Consider the following 26,680-nt stretch of genomic DNA (forward strand, 5'->3'; position numbering starts at 1 on the left):
CTCTATTGACTCAGACTTGAGTTTAACACCAATATTTGAAACTTTAAGGGCTTTGACAAATAATCGATATATAGTTCTTTGTTTCTTGTTCCCATATTCATCTTCCAATGCTCCAGTAAGAGTTAAAAACATTCCTGAAAAAACCTCCAGTAAACAGAGAAATCTCAACAACAGCAGTCACAATCGCTACAGAGAACATCTGCATTAGTGGCCAAACAGAGACTCTCAAAATAATGTATTGAGGTGTAATTCACACACCATAAAATTAAAAGTTTCCAGCAAGGCATCTTTCTATAGCTCAAGCTAACCTTGAGCTTGGAATCTTCCCAACCCAGCCTTTTCAGTATTAGGTTTACAAACCTCTGCCAACTATCCCAGTTTTTTTTTTTTTCAAAAATGTATTTTGAAGGCCAGGCATTGAAGTGGAAATTTCTGGATTCATTAGAGACTCTTTGGGGTTTTCTGGAAACTGTCTTTATTTTTTTTTTATTATAAGTGCAGTGTTGCTCTCTGGAGACACAGCAGAAAAGGACATCCTATCCCATTGCAGATGGTAGTGAGCCACCATGGGGTTGCTGGGAATCAAACTGAGGACCTCTGAAGGAGAAGGAAGGCCTCTTAACTGCTGAGCCACCTCCCCAGCTCATTCTGAAAACTGTTTTATGAGAGTATGTGTTGCTGAGAACCGACGTGATTGTTTTCTGGAAGCTGTCTGGTGAAATGCCATGTGATGTTTTTCTGAAGCGAATGCTTGAGAGAACGTGTAATATCTGGAAAGAGTATGAGTAGAAACCAACAGACAGTGGACGATGCTTTTGCACTGGTTCACCTTGTAGCTCACTGCTGGTCTTCCTTGGGTTTCTCTGACGCTGGTCTTCACTGAGGTCGCTCTTGCCTTGGTTCATTGCTTTCTTCACTTGTCCTGATTCTGAGAGAGAAATGCGTCAATTAATGTCTGGTGGTGTTCCAGCTGCTTCTGCTGACTCCTGCTGATTGGTTGGCTGGTGGAGCCTGGAGGTTTCTTCTGGAAGGAGTCACTGTGACTGATCTGTGCTTGGTGTTTGCTGAGTGGAGTGGACTGCTGCTGACTGTGAAGATTGGAATCACCCCAAAGACTATTTCTAAACAGATCCATAAACCCCATTTCCCATTAACCTTTCTTTTCCCCTACCTCTGGCAGGTGGTGGGCTAGAAGGGAGGGTGAAGCATTAAAAAACCACAATTAAATTAGGTTTTGAAAAAACCCTATGTCTACAAGGCATGATGGCTCATGTCTTCAGTCTCAGCACTCAAGAAGCAGAGGCAGTTGAATCCTTGTGAGTTCAAGAAAAGCCTAGTCTACATAAGGAGTTCTAGGATAGCCATACTAGACTAGACTACATAGAGCCCTTGTCTTATCAAAGAAAAGTAATAATAATTAGCAAAGTAACTTAATGAATTTTGACGAATATACTGAATATTTACGTAAGTTACTATTGCTGTCACAGGTGCCTAGAAAGTGCTTTTCCTATAAAGTATTCACTCGTATTTCAAGCTCTCAAGGTACCAAAAGCCTGGCGTCTCTACCTTCACCTGTGTGTGTCTCCATTACTCTGCATACTTCATCATCACATGCTTTAACTCAGCGTGAGCTCTGCTAAGTATTAAAGAAATATGTTTACAAAGCTAGGCTAGGTAACCTGTCTCCAACAGTTCAAGACACAGAGGTATCTTATCACAGCTTTCATGATGCCCTGTTCTGGACTCTGTAAGGATGCTTGAATGTCTCCAGACGTGGTGATAAATGTGTAAGGATAATTAATTGCAGGAACTGCAGTGCCTCAAAGACAGTCTGAACTTCTGCCTGTCATACGAAAGCAGAGCTCGGATAATGGTCAACAAACCACAGAAGTAAGACCAACCAGGCCACACAGAGACCAAGCCTGCTTTGTTATGCTTTTGAAACCCATCCCCTATATAAGCCCAAAGTTCACAGCAGTGCCCGGATGATGGACTTGTAGCCACTGAGCCTCTTTATCTGCACGTCCAACATACCACATTGCTCAATTCTTCTCTGCCTGTCAGTACATTGTGTCTCTGTGATTGGTGTGGTGTGACAGGTGGTTGAGCCTAGTTGCTTGGGTTTCCCAGAGCTCCTGCCATCACCACAGTGGTTTTGATTGCATTCCTCTAACTAATAGTGCTGAGCGTGCTTTATGTACTCTTGTGCTCATCCTCTCCCAGGCAGCCTTCTCTCAGATGAGCAGCGATCCGATGTGAGTTCTGCCTCCTCGCTGTGAGAGCCAAACTCAAATTTCCCCTCTGATTTGTCTCCCAGACTCTGCCAATCAGACAGATGAATGTGGTGTCTGGAGAAGAAGCAGTTTAGTGTTCCTGCAGTGTCAAGGTCAAGTTTTCCTCACAAGTGGAATAAAAACATAAGTATGAGTATTTGTCCCACTGTTCAGGGATGGAAGAATGTTTCTTAGAGAAAACAATGTAAAGCCTTTTAGAATCAGTCTCAAAAATAAAATATACAGCATTATTTGAAATAATAATAATTATTAAGTAATCATTAATTACTTAAATAATATGTATAATAATTATTATAAGAAATACTTATTAGTTTTTAAAAGGTTTACTCATTATGTATAAATACCCTGTAACTGTCTTCACCACCTCTTCAGACACACCAGAAGAGGGCATCAGATCTCATTACAGATGGTTGTTGGCCACCAAGTGGTTGTTGGGATCTGAACTCAGGACCCCTAGAAGAGCAGTCAGTGCTCTTAACCTGTGAGCCAAATCTCCAGCCCCAAATATTTATTATTTATAAATGTAATAGTAGTGATACATTATTATTATTGGCAGGGTCTCGCTATGTAGCCCTATCTGGTCTGGAACTAACCGAAATTCAGCTCCATCTGTCTCTCAAGGGCTAGGATTCAAGGCATCAACAGGACTAACAGCAGTTCTTTGTGCCGCTTAATAGCTACTTGTCAGATCCTTTGTGTTATATCATTATTTTGGAAGAAGGGAACAGATTTATTTTGCCTAGCTCAAGACTGAAATTCTAGAATATATGTCAAGTCCTTATAGGAAAACCCTAACAGGAATCTACCTGAAGTGATAATAGAGTGAACAGCTGGCTAGGCAATTCAGATTTAATGGAAACACTGTGAAAGCTCTCAAAAATAGAGCTTTTCTCTCTGAACGCCATTCTAACTTAAAAGCATCAAACTGACAACCTAAGGTAATTCTTGGCCAAACACTGGTCAATATTTTCTCAGCAATTACAGAAACGACCTTGTCATTTCAGACAGAATCACCAATAATGTTTGCTGCCAATGTTGAATGTGACTGTTCAGAAGATTCTAGCATTTTGAAAACATTTTCTTAGCTACCTGGTGAGTGTGAAACCTTATCACTCAATATTTAATAGCAGGCAGTATTAATGGATGGGGTTTTAAGGTTTTTATTGGATGAGATATGGCAATGCACGTAATGCCTGTATAAACCAGTGAACGAGTATTTTCCAGAAGACTTATACAAGGTGCTGGAGAGATAGCTTAGCAGTTAAGAGCACTAACTGCTTATCCAGAGGACCTGGGTTCAATTCCTGGCACCCAGCTTGTGGTTCACGAACATCTCTAATTCTACTACAAGGGGACCCAATGCCCTCCTCTGGCCTTATGTGTACTGTATACATATGGTGCATAGATACATATAAAGGCAAAAACACTTATGTACATAAACTAATATATATATTATAGCTTTTTAAAAGATCATTACAAATTTAAGAATGTTAAAATTGTGAATACTCTCTAAGTGTGAGTCACTTTGAATGGAAACTATAACCAGATTGGCAAGGTCACTGATAGGGGTTTATAACTGGCCTGGTAATTGACTTTAAGAAAATCTCATTCTTAAATAAAAATGTTCTGAAACTCTATTTTTACCATTGACTGTAGAGGGCTGCTATAACATTCGCCACCACAAGATGGCGCTGGCTTCCACTGCGCCCCACGTGGAAGGCCAGGATAGCTTCCGCCATTACAAGATGGCACTGGCCTCCGCCAAGCCAGCCAACTTCCTTTCAGGAAGTTAACTGTGTACGCATGTGCAAGAGTGCCTTCGTGCCAGGTCTTTGCCCACTCCGGGGCGTGCCTAATGAGATCATGGGTAAGTGACCAATCAGGTGTGGATGCGCCGTGCTAGGGTGTATATAAGCCGCGCCATGCCGGCGCACGAGGCTTCTCCTTAAGATTTAATAAAAGTTTTGGCTGCAGCAAGGATTTGTATGTCCCCGCGTGTTTTCTTGCTGGCGAGGTCGCGCGCGGGACATTTGGTGCCGAGTACCCGGGACAAACGCCTCACCATCGCCGGCGCCGAAGGAGAGCCTCCGTTCACGGAAAGGATCCAGAAGCTGCGGGACGCGGGTGAGACTCTGAGAGACAATGTTTAGCCTTGATCTGTTCCACCTCACTCCTCTGCTAGATGCGGCAGAAGCCTCTATGGTGGTTGTAGCAGCCCTCGGGCTTTCTCTATTGGCCTTTGAGTTTCTAGCTACCGTCAGGCAGCGGCAGAGGTCGCATGGGAGCCGCCCAGTTGTAACAGCAAAGCGGAGAGCGTTGGGGGAAGGGCAAGGCAGCATGTCAGAAACAGAGCGAGGTGAAAGATTAGAAGCTTTAAGAAGGAAAGGTGCACCTAAGAAAAGAGGCCCTTCCAAGGACCTTGGATCTGAGGAAGCGAGAGAGTGGGGAAAAAACGCCCCAGGAGAGAAAAAGGGAGGAGATAAAAGGAACACAGAATTTTGGGAGAAAAACTTTGTCTTTGTGCTTGTAAAAGGTGTGATTAGGCTCTGGAAGCTTTGCAGAGTCATACTGATCAGACTTGATAGAGGCAGACCGCCTGAAAATTTATTCAGGAGAATCAAACAAAAGGACATCTCAATGCCCATGCACAGCTTGATGGAGTTAATGTAATTGGGTTGTGAGTGGAAATACTCAGGACTGTGTTTCACTTCCATACCATTTGTGAATGTCAGTTGTGCTGCTCAGATATCCCGTAATATATCTCAGTATCTTACAGGAACTTGGTTTCAACACGTTGATGGACTAGTCCAGGAATTGAGACACCATCGTCCATATCGACTCCACTCGAGTGGATAGTCACCATGGACACCATCTGGTTTTTTCCCTCTTTGTCTATTGTCTGTCCTTGGTGCACCAAGATATCCCCATGTCTGTCAGTTTATGTCTGTGGTTTTTGTTTCTCGTTGTTTAAATGTTTTATGTTTCATGTTCAAAAGAAAAAAAACGGTAAAAACTTTATCTGCTGGTCGTTCACACCTTGACTTAGTTTTAACTCGCTTCAAGAAGGGAACAAATGAATAAAAAACAATTTCAATCAGGCCTTTAGAGCCCTGTACCTACAGCCAGGAGTCTAGGTTAGCTGGAGAAGCTGCCCAGAGGCTAAGCGTCTGCACGAGCTGATCTTAAAGGAGCCAGCAGCTTCTCACCTTCTTTGATACAAGAGCTGACAGCTGTTTCTCTTAGAGAAATCCCTGACTTATTATTTGACTCAACAGGTGACAAGGTGCTTCTCTTAAAATCATAGCTAAAAAGGTAAAAATGGTGTTTGGTCTAAATATTAAAGATATGTGTAGCCACTTCAATTTTGTTTCTTGTAGAGGGCCGCAATATGTTCGCCACCACTAGTTGGCGCTGTCTTCCACTGCGCCCCACGTGGTAGGTCAGGATAGACTCCGCCATTGCAAGATGGCACCAACCTTCGCCGCGCCAGCCGGCCCCCCCTTTCAGGAAATTAACTGTGTGCATGTGCAAGAGTGCCTTCGTGCCAGGTCTTTGCCCACTCTGGGGCGTGCCTTATGAGATCATGGGTAACAACCAATCAGGTGTGGGTGCGCCGCACGAGGGTTTTATAAGTGCCCCATGTTGGCGCGGCGTGGCTTTTCCTCTTCTAAGATTAATAAAGTGGTCACAGTAAGGATTTCTAATGTCCGCGTGCTTCTTGCCGGTGGGAGGTCGCACGCGGGATATTTGGTGCCGAAACCCGGGACACAGAAAGCTACAACATCGCCGGTGCCAAGAGGAAGCCTCCGTTTCACGGAAGAAATCCAGAAGCTGTGGAATGCAGGTAAAAAAAACTCTGAGAGACAATGTTTAGCCCTGATCTGCTCCAGCTCAGTCCCCTGCCGGACGCGGCAGGTGCCGCTATGGTTGCTCTGGCAACCCTCGAGTTGTTTCTATTGACCTTTGAGTTTCTAGCTACTGCCAAACGGCGTCAGAGGTCGCGTGGGAACTGTCTAGCTGTAACAGCAAAGTGGAGAGTGTTGGGGGAAGGGCAAAAAGCGTCAGAAACAGAGGATAGTGAAAAGTTGCAACGAACTGATCGATCTCAAGCACCAGACCCTTCCAATTTGGAAGTGAAAGATTGGGGAAAAAACGCCCCGGGTGAGAAGGGAGGAGGTAAAAGGAACACAGTATTTTGGGAGAAAAACTTTGTCTTAGTACTTATAAAAGGTGTAATTAAGCTCCCGTGCCGGCTCTGGGGACGCCGCGGCGTCCGGGCGCTGACGCGACAGCTTTACAGAGTCATACTGATCAGATTTGATAGAGGCAGACTGCCTGAAAATTTATTCAGGAGTATCAAACAAAAGGACATCTCAGTGCCCGTGCACAGCCTGATAGAGTTAAAATAATTGGTTTGTGAGTAAATATATTCAGGGCTGTGTTTTACTTCCATACCATTGGCGAATGTCGGTTGTACTGCTCGGATAATATCTCTCAGTATCTTACAGAATTGGGTTTCAACACGTTGGTGGACTAGTCCAGGAATTGAGACAATCCATCGCCCATATCAGCTCCACTCGAGTGGATAGTCGCCGTGAACACCATCTGGCTTTTTCCCCCTCTTTGTCTATTGTTTGTCTCTGGTGCACCAGGATGTCCCCATGTCTGTCAGTGTATGTCTGTGGTTTTTGTTTCTCGTTGTCTAAAAGTTTTATGTTTCATGTTCAAAAGAAAAAATGGTAAAAACTTTATCTGCCGGTCGTGCACACCTTGACTTGGTTTTAACTCGTTTCAAAAAGGAACAAATGAATAAAAAACAGTTTCAATCAGGTTTTTAGAGCGCTGTGCCTGGAGCCAGGTGTCTAGATTAGCTGGAGAAGCCGCCCAGAAGCTAAGCGTCTACACGAGCTGATCTTAAAAGCGCCAACAGCTTCTTCATACAAGAGTTGATAGCTGTTTCTCTTAAAAAAAATCCCTGACTTATTACTTGACTCAACAGGTGACAAGGTGCTTCTCTTAAAATCATAGGTAAAAGGGTAAAAATGATGTTTGGTCTAAATATTAAAGATAGGTGTAGCCACTTCAATTTTGTTTCTCATTGGTTTTATATGTATAAATATGCTCTACTTGCCTTGGTTATGGACTATTGGCTTTCAAGTTATTAGATATGGTTAAAAAGGTATAATATTGGTAACAGAAAGTTGACATAAAGCTGGTAATCTGGATGGAGTCATTCTAGATAATATGTGACATGAGCCAACCTAGGGAAACAGGTCTAAATTGAGGTAATATTTTTATGGAACTCTTATCCTAAAAACCAGGCTTCTAAAAGAATTTAGGACATTGTCCCTTGTTGAGGTATTGGAGACCACACCATTGTGCGTCCAAATGTAAGAATTGACAGTCAAACTTTGTAACATAATAGATAGACCTGGGGTGCCTTGGAGAATAGATTGTTTGTTGGAGGTTGAGTTTTGCTTTCCAAAGTTGTGGCTTGCCCTGAAGTTATCTGTATTCTAATGCTAATTTCCAGAATTCAGGTGACCTCGTGGCTGTGTTCTGGTGTTACAAAGAGAACTTAAAGATTGTGATTTAGGATTGCCAGTGTTACATTGACTAACTCAAACTTATTTTTAATTAAGGAAAAATCAAACAGGTAGAGATTGTTACAGGATTTATAAGGATTGATGAGGTTTTAGAACTTGTGAGAGCATTACAGCCAGTTTCCTTACTCCAACTGCCATTTCAAGACAGATTTAGAGGATTGATTTTATACAATTTGTTTTCGTCATAACAATTGTGAGTTTTCATTTCGTGAGCTTGCTTATAGTTTTAGAGAGCCCATAAAGTGATATCATTAAGAATGGCTAACAGCCTCATATTAGGTAATTTTGTTGCTTCTTCAGTGTAAGAAGTTAGAACTTAAATCTTTCAATGTATATGGAAAATTTTTACTACAAACTTTGCTCTCAAAATGAGCTTTAATATTTGGGGAGTAGCTGTTACACTACTCCGGATAAGAATATTTGAAGCTAATTTTAAGCTTCTAAAGATATGTTAATTGGCCAAGTACCTCACCTTACCAGAGGACTTAGGTCTTTGTTATGCACATTGGAGATAAAGCTTCAGCTGTGTTAGTACAGAGTTCTGGACTAGAGTCATGGAAGTATTTTGAATAGAAACCTGGTAAAACATATCTTATTCCAAACAACAGTTAATTGGTTACTACTAAATACTGATATTTGGCCTATTACATATACAAATTTTTCAGACAAAATTGATAATTTTACTCTTTACATGCTTTTGTACTTCCTACATATTTGTGCGTACAACCCATAGGAAATGCGCTTAGTACATTTATAGGTGGTTCATCTAATGAAAAGGCTACATATATGATTAGATCACTTGTTTATTCTCTTGAGTTTCTATTGCTTCAACACAGATTATTAAATTCCATGCTTTAGCTGCTGTTTTTAAAATGTTAAAAAATCAAGCTTTCTATTCATATACTGATAGCCAATGTGTGGCTTGTGGTTTACAATTGATTTCAATTACTTAATGCTTTATTAGAGGCAAGTTTTCTACATGAAATCAGTGAGTGATTTCGGTGTAAATTTGTCTGACAACTCACTGTCCCTTCAGTGCTCTGGCTCAGACAACTAAACAAAACCATAGACCCAGCTCTTTAAAAATGGTAATAGAGTTGATAACACACCCTCACAAAAAGAGGAAGACTCCATTTGTTTACTTTCAACTCCCAGCTTCACCCTGACAGCTCAGGGATTTCTAGTAAGACTGAATCTGGACAATATTTACAAGATTTGACATTTCTAATTAATGCTTATGTTTAGGTAAATAAAGTTTGTGAGGTGCTAGAGAAATGGCTTAGTGGTTAAGAGCACTAAATACTGTTCCTTTATAGGACATTTAAGAATTCAAACTGGATTTTCTGGGCTCCTCAATGAAAAATCCCACGCAGAGAGACCCTTACTCAAGTCTTGGGAAATCGCGGACCCCAGACACAGAGAGACCATTTTGGATGTAATAAGCAAAGACAAGGTTTATTACGGAGACCTATTACAGAGATCTCCGGGCCGACACGTATCCCACGCAGGAGACAGATGTGTCGACCCCGAAACTCAAAAGTCAGAGGGTTATATAGAGAAGGCTAGGGGGTTTTGGCGTGGTTACATACAATTGGCTCATTCAAACATAGCAGTGAGAACAAAGCAGAAAGAGTACGTGTTAGAAGTCAGGGGCTTATCAGGGTCTGGAGGATGGCCCTGAGTGAGCTGGGGGGAGATGTCTTCCTGCCAGACGTCCCATGAATCAGTCTCATTAACTCAGGCTGGTTCCTGCATTCTTTTTCTTTATGGCTTGCCAGTCCTGCCTGGACAGTGTTTCCTGTGCTCCTTTATCTTTATGGCCTGTTAGTCCTGGCTGTAGGGCTTAGCCCTGGGTCTGTGGCCTTTTGGGGTTTATTCTTTTAATTTTTATATTTTTAAACCTAGAATTCGTATAATTTTTTTTTCACTTAACAAGGGAGGACAAGATTCCAGACAGATTATAGGCCTTACATAAGAACAATTAGTGAAAAAAATCTCATTCTTTATATATTCAATACAATTATGCTAGAGACAATAATTTGGTATACAAGTCAATTTATAAATACAAGTGCTCAGTGTCCTCAACTTAATCCTCGAGGACTTACCTTAATAAATAATATCTTTACTATATCTTAATAATTAAAAAGGGGGAGTTATCCCTGTATGCTAAATAATGCTCCTTTTATTTCAATTTTAAAAATTTGGATGCCAAAGTTTATGGCACCCTACAACTAGACATACTTCTGCCTAGGTGAAATAGAGAGATCCACTTATTGACATGTTCCTGTCCAGATATTTTATATGGGGAAGAGGGAATGTTTGTGTTTTTTCTACAGGATGCTACAAGAGTGTGCCAGCTGCCTGGGTGGTTGCTGAGACTTGCTGATCCTGGTTATTCAGCTCTCCTGGTTCGGGTCCCTGGAGTCATTCCTCTGCCCTGAGAGGAAGATAGAAGATTCCCCTTCATCCTTTGTCATCACAGAGATTTTGCCGTTGCTACAGTTAGTGTTACCGCTGTGTGTGTTCCCATCCCATTGTGGCCTACGCTCAGTACACTGCTGCTTCCTGGAGAAGACTGGACTCCAGCTGTTACCCCTGTCCCTTCATTTCCCTGGTGACTCTTGCTGCCTTAACTGGTAACTGGTGTTGTCATTTTACAGACTGTAGCTTCACAGAAAGCTACCTGTGTAAAGCTACAGTGACTGGAGACCTCTGTCCTGGTTATACAGATCTCAGAAATGGTTCCATTGTCTGCTGGTTGTTCCAGAGAAGAATGACTGATCCTGAACTGTCCTGGAAAAGACCTTGACACTTTCGCTGCTATTGTAGCAGCCATTACTGCTGCAGACATTGTGTCTGCAGTGTCTAGTTATCCTCCCCCAATCTATTGTTAGACAAGTACAGTGGGTGAACTTTCTGGAGTAGTTACTAACAATTGGGAATTCTAAATTTTATTATAAGAGCAGCTTGACTACGGTCCTTGGTGGTAACAGCTGAGGAGGACCATATGAGGTGCCCACTACTTATCGGGAGTGGCTCTGTTTGATGCAGCCCTATACTGTGGATCAGTATTCATACCATGGTTGGTTTACAAACTCAGATCTCAACAGTAACATGACAAGGCCGTTATCACTCAAGCACTTGTGGCCATTGTACAAAGGGCCTCACCTGGAATTTGGTTATTTTGTTCAGGATTTACTCTGTATCTGAGTTCCCTGCTCCTGCACCCCATGGATCTGTGGGTCCATTGCACTGGGAGGAGAGGGATACTCTCTGTATCTGAGTTCTCTGCTCCTGTACCCCATGGATCTGTGGATCCATTGCACTGGGATTGAGAGAGACTCAGCGTTCCTTTGATCAGCCCTTGCACATCGCTGAGGTTTCCTCATTGCACGCGATAGGGTGATCATTTCTGCTATAAAATTATATAAATTATAAGGGTGAGATGTAGAGGGCCGCAATATGTTCGCCACCACTAGTTGGCGCTGTCTTCCACTGCGCCCCAAGTGGTAGGTCAGGATAGACTCCGCCATTGCAAGATGGCGCCAACCTTCGCCGCACCAGCCGGCCCCCCCTTTCAGAAAATTAACTGTGCGCATGTGCAAGAGTGCCTTCGTGCCAGGTCTTTGCCCACTCCGGGGCGTGCCTTATGAGATCATGGGTAACAACCAATCAGGTGTGGGTGCGCCGCACAAGGGTTTTATAAGCACCCCATGTTGGCACGGCGTGGCTTTTCCTCTTCTAAGATTAATAAAGTGGTCACAGTAAGGATTTCTAATGTCCGCGTGCTCCTTGCCGGCGGGAGGTCGCGCGCGGGACAGTTTCTGATTGGTTTTAAATGTGTAAATATGCTCTACCTGCCTTGGTCATAGATTGTTGGCTTTTAAGTTATTGGATATGGTTAAAAATGTATAATATTGGTAACAGAAAGTTGACATAAAGCTGGTAATTTGGATGGAGTCATTCTAGACAACATGTGGCATGAGCCAACCTAGGGAAACAGGTCTAAATTGAGATAATATTTTTATGGAATTCTTATTCTAGAAACCAGGCTTCTAAAAGAATTTAGGACAATGTCTCTTTGTTGAGGTACTGGAGACTACACCATCGTGCGTTCATATATAGGAATTGGCAGTCAAACTTTGTACTAGATTGTTGGAGGTCGAGTTTTGCTTTCCAAAGTTGTGGTTTGCCCTGAAGCTATCTGTATTTTAATGCTAATTCCACTGCCCCAAGAACAGCCACCTAGTGAGTTTTGCTTTCCAAAGTTGTGGTTTGCTCTGAAGTTTTCTGTATTTTGATGCTAATTCCACTGCCCCAAGAATAGCTGCCTAGTCACATACTCAGGATTCAGGTGACTTTCCAAAGTTGTGGTTGTGCTCTGGTGTTACAAGAAGAAAAAGATTGTGATTAAGGATTGCCAGTGTTACATTGACTAACTCAAACTTATTTGTAATTAAGAAAAAAAATCAAACAGGTAGAGATTGTTACAAGATTTATGAAAGAATGATGAGGTTGTAGAACTTGTGAGAACATTACAGCCAGTCTGTTTACTCCAGCTGCCATTTCAAGATAGATTTAGAGGATTGATTTTGAGTTTTCATTCCGTGAGCTTGCTTATAGTTTTAGAGAGCCCATAAAGTGATATCATTAAGAATGGCTAATAGCCTTATATTATGTAATTTTGTTGCTTCTTCAATGTAAGAAGTTAGAACTTTAAATCTTTCAGTGTATATGGAAATTTTTACTACAAACCTTTGCTCTCAAAATGAGCTTTAATATTTGGGGAGTAGCTGTTAGACTACTCCAGAAAAGAATATTTGAAACTAATTTTAACCTTCTAAAGATATGTTAATTGGCTAAGTACCTCACCCTACTAGAGGACTTAGGTCTTTGTTATGCACGTTGGAGATAAAGCTTCAGCTGTGTTAATACAGAATTGTAGACTAGAGTCATGGAAGTATTTTAAAAAGAAACCTGGTAAAACATATCTTATTCCAAACAACAATCAAATTGGTTATTACAAAATACTGATATTTGGCCTATTACATATACAAATTTTTCAGGCAAAATTGATAATTTTACTCTTTGCATGCTTTTGTACTTCCTATATATTTGTACTTACAACCCATAGGAAATGCGCTTAGTGTATTTATAGGTGGTTCTTCTAATGAAAAGGCTACAAAAATGATTAGATCACTTGTTTATTCTCTTGAGTTTCTATTGCTTCAACACAGATTATTAAATTCCGTGCTTTAGCCACTGTTTTTAAAATGTTTAAAAAATCAAGCTTTCAATTCATATACTGATAGCCAATGTGTGGCTTGTGGTTTACAATTGATTTCAATTAGTTAATGCCTTATTGGAGACAAGTTTTCTACATGAAATCAGTGAGTGATGATTTCAGTGTGAATGTCTGACAACTCACTGTCCTTTCAGTGCTCTGGCTCAGACAACTAAACAAAACCATAGACCCAGCTCTTTTAAAATGGTAATGGAGTTGATAACACACCCTCAGGAAAAGAGGAAGACTCCATTTGCTTAATTTCAACGCCCAGCCTCACCCTGCCAACTCAGGGATTTCTAAATAAGGCTAAATCTGGACCTTGTTTACAGGATTCGGCATTTCTAATTAATGCTTAAAACTTGTGAGGTGCTGGAGAGATGGCTTAGTGGTTAAGAGCACTAAGTACTGTTCCTTTGTAGGCCATTTGGGAACTCAAACTGGATTGCCTGGACCCCTTAACAAGGGAGGACAATGATACCAGACAGATTACAGGCCTTACATAGGAACAATTAGTCAAAAAAATCTCATTCTTTATATATCCAAAACAATAATGCTAGAGACAATAATTTGGTATACAAGTCAATTTATAAATACAAGTGCTCAGTGTCCTCAATTTAACCCTTGAGGACTTACCTTAATAAATAATATCTTTACTATATCTTAATAAATAAAAAGGGGGAGTTATCCCTGTATGCTAAATAATGCTCCTTTTATTTCAATTTTAAAATTTGGATGCCAAAGTTTATGGCACCCTACAACTAGGCATACTTCTGCCTAGGTGATATAGAGAGATCCACATATTGACATGATCCTGTCCAGATATTTTATATGGGGAAGAGGGAATGTTTGTGTTTTTTCTACAGGATGCTACAAGAGTGTGCCAGCTGCCAGAGGTTGTTGCTGAGACTTGCTGATCCTGGGAGCATAAAGATTCAGCTCTCCTGGTTCAGGTCCCTAGAGTCATTCCTCTGCCCTGAGAGGAGGATGGAAGATCCCCCCTCATCTTTTGTCATCACAGAGATTTTGCCGTTGCTGCACTCAGTGTTACCGCTGCGTGTGTCCCGTCCCACTATGGCCCACTCTCTGACCCTCTGTGCACTGCTGCTTGCTGGAGAAGACTGGACTCCAGCCGTTGCTGCCCCCCTCATTTCCCTGGTGACTCTTGCTGCCTTAACTGGTCATTTTACAGACTGTAGCTTCACAGGAATGCCACCTGCGTGAAGCTGCTGTGGACTGGGGAACTCTGTCCTGGTTATACAGATCTCAGACATGGTTCCATTGCTGCTGGTTGTTCCAGAGATCCTGAACTGTCCTGGAAAAGACCTTGACACTTTCGCTGCTATTGTAGCAGCCATTACTGCTGCAGACATTGTGTCTGCAGTGTCTGGAGTTATCCTGCCCCAATCTATTGTTAGACAAACACAGTGGGTGAACTTTCTGGAGTAGTTACTAACAATTGGGAATTCTAAAATTTTATTATAGGAGCGGCTTGACTACGGCCCTTGGTGGTAACAGCTGAGGTGAACCAGATGAGGTGCCCACTACTTATCGGGAGTGACTCTGTTTGGTGCAGCCCTATGCTGTGGATTAGTGTTCACGTTATGGTTGGTTTGCAAACTCAGATCTCAACAGAAACGTGACAAGGCTGTTATCACTCAAGCACTTGTGGCCATTGAACAAGGGGCCTCCCCTGAAATTTGGTTATCTATCTTCAAAAATTAGTCGGTATCTGAGTTCTCTGCTCTTGCACCCCATGGATCTGTGGATCCATTGCACTGGGATGAGAGAGACTCAATGATTCCTTTGATCAGCCCTTCCACATCGCTGAGGTTTCCTCATTGCACGCGATAAGGTGATCATGATTGTTATAAAAATATAAATAATAAGGGGGAGATGTAGAGGGCCGCTATGACATTCGCCACCACAAGATGGCGCTGGCTTCCACTGCACCCCACGTGAAAAGCCAGGATAGCTTCCGCCATTACAAGATGGCGCTGGCCTCCGCCAAGCCAGCCGACTTCCTTTCAGGAAGTTAACTGTACGCATGTGTAAGAGTGCCTTTGTGCCAGGTCTTTGCCCACTCCAGGGCGTGCCTAATGAGATCATGGGTAAACGACCAATCAGCTGTGGATGCGCCGTGCTAGGGTGTATATAAGCCGCGTCATGCCGGCGCGCAGGGCTTCTCCTTAAGATTTAATAAAAGTTTTGGCTGCAGCAAGGATGCATATGTCCCCTTGTGTTTTCTTGCTGGCGAGGTCGCGCGCGGGACAATTGACAAGGGTTTTTTTTTATTCCATTTTGTGATTTTTAATGATATGTATGTTTGCAAGTCTCTGTGTGGGTATGTACATGCAAGTGCCGGTGCTCCCAAAGGCCAGAGGAACTGGGGTGCCTTGTAACTGGACTGATAGGTGGTTGTGAGCATTTGTCATGGGTACCGGGAAATGACCTCCGATCTCCTACAAGAGCAGCATGGCTTTTTTTGCTGAGCCATCATCTTTCCAGTTTCCTTCTTTGCTTTTTGAGTCGGGATTTTTATTATGTAGATCAGGCTGGCTCAGTCCATGTTCTAAAACAAACTTTCTATTAGCTTGTTATGAAATAGTATGAGTTAGTTGTTAGATTATCATTTTTTCTAATGACTTATTTTTATTTTATGTGCATTAGTGTTTTGCCTGCATTGGACATCTTCGACAGAGTGGGACTTGTACCCTGGTACTGAATTTCAGACAGTCGTGAGATGTCATGTGTTGGGTGGGTATTGATCTTAACTGCTGAGCCATCTCTCCAGGCCAGATCATGATTCCTAATATTACCACAATTTAAATAGCCTAAAGTCTTATTGCATAATTTTGCTAGTACACTAAGAAATTGTGATTGCCTTCATAAAAGTGAGGACAGGTTTTTGGGCTTTTAAACTTAAAAGCCTAGTCTTGTTTATTTTATGTGCCCCTTCGTGTGTGTGTGTGTGTGTGTGTGTGTGTGTCTACACATATGCCATGTGTGTGTATACACATATGCCATGACTCTAAGGTGGAGGCAGAGGACAGCTTATTGGAGACAGTCCTTTACTTCAACTATGTAAATTCCGAGATCAAACTCAGAAGAGCCTTGGTTTCAGACGTCTTTACCGAACTATCCAACTATCTTTCCAGCCCCACTTTCTCCTCTTACTTTCTTATTTGCTATGTAAACTGCCTAAAAAGGAAGGGAACCACCCCCCCGCAAGATTTGGTGCCATAGGTTCTTCATCTGTCTTGAGGGCAACATTCACAGCCCATCGCCATTTTGAAATACCACCTTTCTGTCTTCTCTCACACCACTTTAAAAATAAAGATCCTTTTCAACATTTCCCATGAGAGCCATCCCAGCCTCACCTCAAACGTCAGGGCTCCCATATCTCTCCGCTTTTCCATCAAGCCTAATATGCCCTCCCGGACTATGTGAGACTCCAAGAGGGTGCTGAGAGGAGAACCCAGATCCTTTGCTAGAACAGTTGCTCTGACCCACGGAGCCAACTCTCCATCTGCCTCTCACACTAGGGTCTGCACCTTCCACCTCCCAGTCGGGAACCTCAACTCTGACCCCTTGAACCCGAGCAAGTTTCCGGAACCCAGCTGGGTGGGTGGGAATGTGGTTCGCTGGGGAGGTATCCATCCTTTTGGTCATCTCCTCCCAGGAGGAGTCCGGAAGCAGCACCTACAGCTCCGCCCTCCCAAGCCACAGCTAAGAGCCACTAGCCTTGGCAAAATGACAAAAGCTTGGGCACCGGACACAAGCAGGGAGCACTACCCTGGCAGTTCTAAGCCCTGCCCAAGCTGACCACGAAACGCCCGGGATCCACCTCTCGCACGTTTTAAATTTTTTCCCTTAGGATTTTGCTCCACTCCCAAGCAACAAGCCCCGCCCTCATCCTATTTCTCCAGGTCCGGGCTCCGCCTTCTGCGCTCCTAAGTTCCGCCCTCATTCTGTTGCTCTACACTGGGACTCCAAATCCCGCCCTCATCCTAACTGCCCAATATCTGTACTCCGCTTGCTAATCTTCTAAGCCCCGCCCTCAGCCTAATTATTACAAACCTGGGCTCCGCCTTCATCGTTTCTAAGATCCGCCCTCATTTCTGTTGCTTCTCTCCGGGGCTCCGCCTCTCGCCAGCCCAGCCCCGCCTTCAGTCTATTTCTCCACACCCAGGTTCTGCCTTCTGTGCCACTAAGCTCCGCCTTCAGCCTAATGGCTTCATACCGAGGTCCTGCCTCCCAGGTACAGGAGCTCCTCTCCAGGCGCTCACCAGTCCTTCCCACAGTCTGGCTGTTGCCTGCGATCCGCTGTGTATTTGCACAGGGTGGGGGTGGGGAGCCGGTGGCTCCGGGCAACGGTGATAAACCCGGCACAGAAGCAGAGTCGCCTTTCGGAGCTTCCACTTGTAACACGGCCCCTCACACATGTAGTCCTTTGGTGCAGGGGAGAGGAACATAGGTCGGCCCTGGAGAAGTTGTAGGCTCAGGTAGACCGGTGAGGGAGTGTCCCATCAGCCTCAGGAAGGCACTCAGAGATGCACGGAGCAGAACCTCTTTCCCAGACGTTAGAGACGCCCCTCCCCCTCCAGGGACCGTTACCTGTCGCCTCCTGAAGGATTGATCTGGGATTTTCTCCAAAGTGGCCTGAGGCACCATTTGTCTACAGCACGTTTTCTTCTGGCCTCAGAAGGTAGTGCTCTGAGCCATTTGGTCCAGGGGGCACATGGGGCATCACTTTTATGTAGCGATTGTGCCAGGGGCTGGGGAAAGGACAGAAGCTAATGTCCGCAGGCAATGCCAGTAACATGCCAAATGCACCAAGCACCAAGGCAAAGCCACTAGGCCGCAGCTGCCTTCTTTCAGGCAACCCAGTTTTGTGCTAAATCACCCCTTAGGCTTCCTTTGTCAGGATGATGCAAAGACCATAAGTAACACCAGCCATTCATTCAAGGATGTAGATAAAAGTAGTTCCCTAAAACTAGGAGTGGTGTGAATAATATTTATTCCTTGCCTCTAAGGGTTTATTAAGAACATTTAAAATGCCTTTGAGATGACAAAAGTTAAGACTCATTGTCCTTAGGTTTGCCTCCTAAGGTTAGAAGTTTATGCTCCCTCATAATCAATCCTGTTAACATTTTTCTCTCTCTCTCTCTAATATTTTTTCATTCATTCACCAATTTGCTTTCATCCTGGTCAGGCTCTGTCCTCCCTTCTTTTCCAGCATGTCTGTGGACTTGCTGTAGACTCCACACCCTTCAGTATGGCAACACAACTACTTAATCCTTAGAGGATGTGCAGCCAATCAAGGTGACTAGAGGCCTGCCAGAAGAGTTTACTAAAAGATTTCATTTCTTGGGTATTCAGGTAACTTACCCACGAAAACTCATTCTTTCTCTTTTTTTAAATTTTAATTTTATGTATGTTGGTATTTTCCCATATATATGTCTGTAGAAACCCTTGGAACCTTGAAACCCTTGGACAGACGTTACAGACATGAGCTGCTGTGTGGGTGCTGGGAAATGAACTCAGGTCTTCTGGAAGAACAGCCTGGCTTCCTGACTCATCATTCTAGCCCCTGGATTACTTTTCAAGACATTTCTCATCTGTGCCTTAAAGAATACTAGAATTGTATCTTATAAGTATACCTTAAAGGGCATTGTTTCCTGGAAGAAAGGTTTATTGCATACCAAAATCAATAGTCTAAAAGTAATTAAAATGTTTATAATGTATGCAAAAGAGGCAAATGTGTATGAAAGTTTTCATATGCTTCGTCATAGTATTCAAGAAATTCTGGAGAATTTCAGATTTTCAAGATTGCGGACAAGTAATCTTTTCGGTTTTCTAATTTTTGTTTTCTTTCAGGTTTTTGGAAGGTTTACTTTCTATTACTGCCGGGTCAGGGAGGGGGGGTCTTAATATATTGCCTGTACCTGAACTCTAAGGCACAAGTAATTCTTTTGCCTCAAGAATCCCAAATGATGAAATTACAGGGTTGTGAGTTCATACCTTCTACATATACTTTGGTAAGACTTTGGATTTAGAGTTTGGCAGAGACATGGGATAAGATATTTCTATGAACTTAGAAATATGGAGAGATGGCTCAGCGGTTAAGAGCACTGACTGCTCTTCCAGAGGTCCTGAGTTCAATTCCCAGCAACCACATGGTGGCTCACAACCTCCTCTCATGAGATGTGATGCCCTCTTCTGGTGTCTGAGACAGGGACAGTGTACTCACTTAAAATATATCTTTAAAAAAAGAAAGAAAGAAAGAAAGAAAGAAAGAAAGAAAGAAAGAAAGAAAGAAAGAAAGAAAGAAAGAAAAGAAGGAAGGAAGGAAGAAAGAAAGAAAGAAAGAAAGAAAGAAAGAAAGAAAGAAAGAGGGAAAGAAATCTGGAGAGCATAGTGATGTGGATTGCATTATGTTCCATTAAAACCTATATGCTATGGTATAGTGGCACATATTGTAATCCCAGCATTTGGGAGGTAGAGTTAGGAAAATTATAAACTCAAGGCCATTCTTGGTTATATATAGTGAGTTTGAGGCCAAGCTGGGCTACATAAAACCTTGTTTCAAACAAAAGTAGATAAGCAAAGAATTTTTTATATTTCCCAGTGAGGCCATATAGTTGCTATGGTTGCCCTGACCACATAATATAGACATTGTCAAGAAATGGACCAGGTGCATGGTGTCTGTCTGTCCTCTAAGAACTCAGGAGGCCAGGGCAAGAGGCAGAAAGCTCTCAGGTTGGGAAATGGCCTGGGTTACAAACTGGGACTGTGTGAGAAAGCAAGTGAGAAGACACTGCAGGGGGAGGCGGCTCCGTGGTTAAGAGCACTTGCTGTGCCAGGTAGCACAGACTTTAATCCCAGGATGCAGGACACAGAGTCACGCTGATCTCTGTGAGTTCAAGGCCAGTTCCTAGAGGGACTCTTAACCACCCCCAAACAACAACAGCAACAGCAGCAGCAACAACAGCAACCATGACAACAACAAGAAGCAGCTCTTGTTGCTTTTGTAGAAGACCTAGTTTTGGTTTCTGTCATGCCCACCTCAGCTGGCAAGGAAGACGAAACAGGGTCGGATTCTTCTCAATAGCCTTTATTGCAGGACCACCTCTTTGCTGATACAGGACAACCAGCGGCAAAGGCGCTCGCCTTATATACACAACAGGCTGTGGTCGTATGCTAATTATCTTTCAGGGATTGGCGGAGTACGAATCACCCAACTATCACCCCAGCTACTTGTCCTCCAGAGATTGGCGCAGCATAAACCACCCCATTAGCATAGTACCGCCCCGGCCAGACTGACACCAGGGGCAAAACCCGCGCATGCACAGTACTGTTGTTCACCACAGGAGGGCGCCAGATCACCTCATTATCCTATGCACCCTAGCAAGGGGACAAGCCTGCGCATGCTCGGTAAGTTGTTTATATTCAGATGGGGCTGGATGTCGACGCCATCTTTGTTTTACCACGCCGCTCCCTACAGGTTCCCAGCACCAGCATGGTAGTTTACAGTCATCTGTAACTACAGTTGAAGGGGATCTGATCCCCTCTTCTGACCTCCACAGACACCAACCACCCCTGTAAAATGCACATAGATGCATGTTGGCAAAACACTCACACACATCAAATCTTAAAGAGTTTTTAAAAAAAACACACACACAATACAGATAGGGAAAACAATTTGCAAACTCTGTGTCTTACAGTCAGCCTTGAATATATGAATAAGTCTAAACTCAACAAAAAGACAACCCTATGTAAAAATGAGAGATGATGCCAGGCAAGTGGCTAAAGTCTATAATTCTAGCTAATGGGCAAGTTGAAGCAGGAAGGTTAACAAGTTCAAGGCCTACGTCAGCAACTCAGTGAGACCCTGCCTCAAATTTTCAAACAGAAAATGAGGACTGAGGGTCCAGCTCTACTAGAACACTTGACTCAGAGACACAGAGAGGAAGGGATGAGGGGAAGGAGTTGAAGAGATATTTCTTTAATGATATACAAACAGCAGGAAGAACATGGAAATTTGACTGCACAGTCATTAAGAAAATGCAAATCACAATTTTACTAAGATACCCCATCAAACTTCTGAGGATGTCTGAAAGAGAAAGTTTTAAGAAGGGGGGATTGGTTACCCCATATACTGCTATTGGAAATGAAAATGATTTTACAAGGAGAGCACCTTTATAAACATAAGAAATCTTTGAAAATTCAGTTACCACGTGACACAGAAATTCCACTCTTAGGTGTATCTCAAGGAATAAAAACGTATGTCCACTTCAAATTTGGTACATGGGTTATTTCTTAGACTGAGTCTTGGCTTTCGTGCCCATGTTTCTTCTTAAAGGTTAGTGGTATTCTCATGGCTTCATAATCCCAGCAGAGGCAGAGGCAGTTGGATTTCTGAGTACAAGGGCAGCCTAATCTACAGAGTGAGTTCCAGGACAGCCAGAACTAAACCAAGAAACCCAGCCTTAAAACCAAAAAAATAAAAGAAAAAAAGAAAAAGAAAAGTGAATTGATTTCAAAGATATCTATCACAAGGGCCAGCAATATGACTAAGTGAGCAAAGGTGCTTGCCATTAAGCGTGATGACTTGAGTTCAACTCCTAGAACACACATATTTGAAGGAGAAAGTTTACTCATGCAAGTTGTCCTCTGACTTAACCATGCACATAGTACAACACCACAAAACCTTTGTGTAAGTTGACAAGGGAGTGCTAATTATGCTGTGATGAAGGTGGCTTGGAAGACATTATGCACACACACACACACACACACACACACACACGAGTCCACACACATGCAGACAAAATACATGTAATATATATATATTATATAATATATAGGCTTCTAATATATAAATAAAGTATTATCAAAAGATAATAAATTAGGTGCATGACTTCTGTAATTCTAGTCCTCAGGAGGCTGAAGTCAAAGGAATGAAGGTTGAAAGTTGAGGTCAGCCTGGACTACACAGCAAGATCTTAGTTCAAGCAAAGACACCACAAGGGTCTGGTGTGGTTGATGAGGGTAACACTGGTCAGAGCCCTGTGACCCCATGTCTGTCATCTGAGTTTTGTCACCATACCTCTGGTTTCAGTCCCTTTCCAGGTCATTCAGATTCATAACTGTTTTGCATTCTTGCTGATTGGTGGGCAACATTTCTGCTCTGTTCTAGTCACAGCATAACCTAAGCTCACACACTGTCTCTGTGTTTTCAGGCCAGTCTGGCATACTCAGTCTCCCGGGGTGCTCACACGACTTAGAGAATGTGGAAGAAAGCCTGCCTGGGTTCAGGTCCCTGCTCACTTCATTTGTCACAGGAAGACCTTGAGCCGTGGATGACCCACATCCTTCAGGACTCACGGTTGCTCTTCCTGCCTTGCTGCACACCCTGCAGCTGTCCTTCCTTCCCCCAGCATTATGATGGTCACAGGGGGAGACTGCCGCTGTCCTGGGTTGGGAATGGAGAGCGTTTAGTAAGGGGACGGTTTGTCTCAGAGGCTAAGCATCGGCTTGGATGCTGCTGGGATTGTTTGCTTTCCCTCCTCCTACTGAACAGCTCCATGTAAACCATGCATAGCGCAGACACCGCAAACAATATCTCTCCTTCTGTGCATGACTGTGTCCTCACTCACAAGTTCTGTTCATCCAAAATGGCGACGGTTAACCCTTTTCTCTCTCTCTCTCTCTCTCTCTCTCTCTCTCTCTCTCTCTCCTCTCTCTCTCTCTCTCTCTCTCTCTCTCTCTCTCTCTCTCTCTCTCTCTCTCTCTCTCTCTCTCTCTCTCTGTGTGTGTAATCTGTCTTCCATGCCATCTTCATTACAGCATACTTAACATCCCCTTATCTCCTTACACAAGATTTCACTGTAGAAATAGGTGCCAAAGGAAAGAAAACTGGTACTTGAGTGTCTCCTAGTGGTGTAAGACTGCTTGTCACTTGTACCCAACTCCTATCCAGACCTTCTTCAGTTCTGTACCAGAGTTGCAGGTCTCAGAACCTGCATCAGGAATGGCAGTTCTCAGCCTGCAGTCTGGTTCATGTGGCTTTTCTTCTCTGTGTTGTGTGGTAAGTGAAGAAATCCATTCTTCTCCTGGGCAGTGGTAGTACACACCTTAAATCCCAGTGCTTGAGAGCCCCTCGAATACAGAGCAAAGTCCAGGACAGCCAGGGCTACACGGAGAAACGCCATCTCAAGTGAACAAGCAAAGTAAGAAAGAAACAAACCCTGAGTCTTTGTTTTTACCATTGTATTGCTTAAGGTAAAATGAAGGAATGAAAGAGAATTGGTGTTGCTGGGCAGTGGTAGGTCATACCTTTTATCTTGGCACTTAGAGGACAGGCTGGTCTACATGGTGAGTTCCAGGGCGGCCAGACCTAACAGCAAGACCTTGCCTTGGGAAAGCAAGAGCAAACAAAGATTCAGACTTCTGTAAGTCATTTGTAGGAAAGTGGGTGGAGTTAGAAATCATGAAATCATGTCAAACAAAATCAGGCCAACCCAGTGAGGCAAATACATGTTTATACACACACACACCACACACACACACACACACACACACACACCACACATACATACACACACACACACACGCATACACAGGTGCACATACACACACACATGCACACATGCAGATATGTAAAGAATTCCTTAATTGAAATACAAAAGAACATGTCAGTGAGATGACTTGGTACACACCCCTGCCTCCAAGCCTATTGATTCACATGGTAGAAGAAGGAAACCGATTCCCATACCAAAAAGTTGCCCTTTGGCTCTCCCATGCTTCCTCACAGTTTAGCCTCACAGGCACTCAGAGAAGGCTTGTCATGGTCTGTGGGGACCCAGCTATCTCTTGAGTTAGCAGTAGAACTTGCCATTATCTATGTGTTTGCTGAAGGCACAAGTTCAGGGTCACAGGCTTAAGTCATGGTTCGAGAAAAATCCTGTGGGGCCACACAGTGTGAGGAAGGGTTGGATACTCTGATGCATGAAGAAGGTCTAGGTTGCAGTAGAAGCCTCTGGACACTGAAACTGCTGGGGATGTGAGACGTCTACCAGAGAAAGCTGCAGGTACCCAGGAGAGCCAGCTCATGGGAGAGGCCATAGCTGCAAATGGCAGGACTGTGGGGGCTGGAATCCCAAGCTCTTGCTCCTCAGATATCACTTAAGCCCTGGACATCAGACGTGGTGCTGTAGAATCTCCTGTTTACATTCCAGAGGTGTGTTGGGAGCAATGCCCTTGAAGCCCTCCATTGTTGATGTTATTGTGGTTAGAATTAAGTATGACTGGGTTCATGGAAAATTCCCAGCCAGCTTTAGAAGATTAATACAAATCTGGTGGTCAAGAAAAATAATATAAAATTCTCCTGCTGACTAATAGATATGACAAACCTGTGACGTTTCTAACATCCTGTCAATATCAGCCGATTCCCTCACCACACGAATACTGTGTCCTTGGCCTAAGTAAATGTTTCTTACTTCCCCCCTCCCTCTGTTACCCGTGTTATGGTATAAATTCAGCCTTGGGGAAAAATAAAGTTGTCACCTTGATCAGACTCTTGTCTTGGCGTCCTTCTTCACGTCTCTTGTCACCCATTCTCTTCCAGGTACACCCAGACCCCTAGCTTACAGAGTTGCAACCTTTCTCTTTAGAGGTTTTGTGGCTATGCCTCTGTGTATATGTGAGCTCGTGTGTATGGGTGCCCATGGAGGCGGGAAGAGAACAGAAGAGGGCATGAGGTGCATAGCATGGGTGCTGGGAGCTGAGCTCAGTTTCTCTGTCAGAGCAGCAAGGTCTCTTAGCCACTGAGTCTTCCTCTTTCCAGCACCAGGTCTCTCCTTGCTGCTCTCCCCTGCTGTCTCTTTGACGTGGAAATGTCTACTTGGCTTTATGATGAGTGGGGACTGTGTGGTTCTCCTTTCTGATGGTGTAAGGTTTATAGCTCTATGTGTTCTCCTTTCTGATTTTGCAGGGCTCATAGCTCAGATTACCACAGCAGAGCCTATACTCTGGGCACTTCTGACTCATGGGCTTGACCCTTTCTGGGTCGGCAGTGAGTGGCTCCCACAGATTTCCATTTGGAGTTCCCACTCTTCAGCCTGTGGTTCTATTTTGAAGCTGATGGGGCTTTTAAGAGGTGTGGGCTTGCCGCTGAGAATAAGACTCTAGGGGCAAGTCCTGGTTTGGACTTGCGGCCTTGGCGTCCTGTCCCATGCCATGTGCACAGCCACCATCTTGTCTCCTTAGTAGTAGATGGAATCATTCTGCCATGCCTACCCTGCTATGAGGGACTGGGACGGCGATGTAAACCTCTCCTCTCTTAGGCTTTCTGCAGTATTTAGTTACAGCAACCTTAAAGTAATTAATACACTATCCAACCAAGAATTAATTCACCTGCTCCCACGTGGGCAGCTATGAATTTACTTCTCATTGTTTTGGAAGCAAACCATTAAGTCTGGCACCGAGCCAGGATTCGGGGTTAGCAGAAGCTCTCCCATGCCTACCACGAACCAATTGGTTTTTTGGTTTTTTTTTTTTTTTTCTTCTCTCCTTCTAGTCCTTCCAGGCCAAAGATTCTCTCACTGAGACCTACCCAAATCCTGCCACCATTTTTTTTTGGTAGTTGAAAAGTCCATAAATTTTTTTCCACTTAAACATACATTAATATAAGTGTTTGTAACATTGTGCTTGGATTGTTCATGAAAACTTCATAAGACATTAAAGTAAAGCTAGGCGCCATCTCGAGCTATTTCCATGTTAATTATTTTTACAGCACATACAGGTTAAGAAAATATCAAAAGAGAAAATCACAAAAGTCAAAAACAAAAAACTTAAAAAAAAAAAGAAGAAAAGAAGCCTAACCCATGGGATTTGTTTACAGCTGTCTTTGTTTAAGGCTTTTGTTCACACACTGAGCCAGGAACACTAAGCAATTCCTTTTTACTGCATCTTTACATTTACATTTGTTCTTAGATTGCCTAAGACATTTAGATACAATAAAATATATAGCAAAAGTAACAAAAGCAAGTAACTTTTCAAACAATGGAATGTGAACTTGTTTCTTCCCATAGAGTAAATTGCCACACAGCTTTGTCTAGAGACCACTGGTAAAGGGTGTTCACGTGATTTCAATGTATCCAGTCACTGGAAGTTTGTGCCACAGTCACAAGTGGTACCTACAGACAGTTCACTCCAATTTTCCCTTCTGTTCCCTACCAACCAGCACAAAACCAATAGGTGTGCAGTTTACTTTGCTTAGACACTGGCCCTTCTGAAGCCACAATGTACCAAGAGTACTATGCTAAACATGCATAACCCCTGTAAAAATCCCACATTCTCCATATTGCTGAAAATGAAGTTAAGTCTACTGGCTCTACTTGTCTGCCCCTGCACCCATTCTTTGAAAGTCCTGTTCTCTGGTCCTTGGAACCCTAGGACACACCAGCAGACAACACACCTTCCTCTGTCTCTGG

The 26,680-nt window shown here is 43.3% G+C and overlaps 1 protein-coding gene and 1 long non-coding RNA gene across 8 annotated transcripts; one reads left to right on the forward strand and one right to left on the reverse strand.

Moving 5' to 3' along the window:
- Positions 1-451: 451 nt before the first annotated feature.
- Positions 452-17,829, reverse strand: LOC134486643 (uncharacterized). Its single transcript, XM_063286863.1, has 2 exons — positions 17,428-17,829; positions 452-928 (listed from the first exon to the last, which is right to left on the reverse strand). Exons 1-2 carry the CDS (start codon positions 17,657-17,659, stop codon positions 537-539), a joined length of 624 nt encoding a protein of 207 aa, XP_063142933.1. The 5' UTR covers positions 17,660-17,829; the 3' UTR covers positions 452-536.
- Positions 17,101-24,762, forward strand: LOC134486645 (uncharacterized). 7 transcript variants are annotated; one of them, XR_010065962.1, is made up of 4 exons: positions 17,101-17,892; positions 18,424-18,566; positions 20,403-20,621; positions 22,427-24,762. It is a non-coding gene; the product is annotated as an uncharacterized LOC134486645 (long non-coding RNA). The 7 variants fall into 7 exon arrangements; XR_010065957.1 differs by having other exon boundaries at positions 18,424-18,509; positions 18,654-20,621; XR_010065959.1 differs by having other exon boundaries at positions 17,118-17,892; positions 18,400-18,509; positions 18,654-24,762.
- Positions 24,763-26,680: the final 1,918 nt, after the last annotated feature.

This window comes from Rattus norvegicus, chromosome 4, assembly GCF_036323735.1.
Source record: "Rattus norvegicus strain BN/NHsdMcwi chromosome 4, GRCr8, whole genome shotgun sequence".
NCBI lineage: Eukaryota > Metazoa > Chordata > Mammalia > Rodentia > Muridae > Rattus > Rattus norvegicus.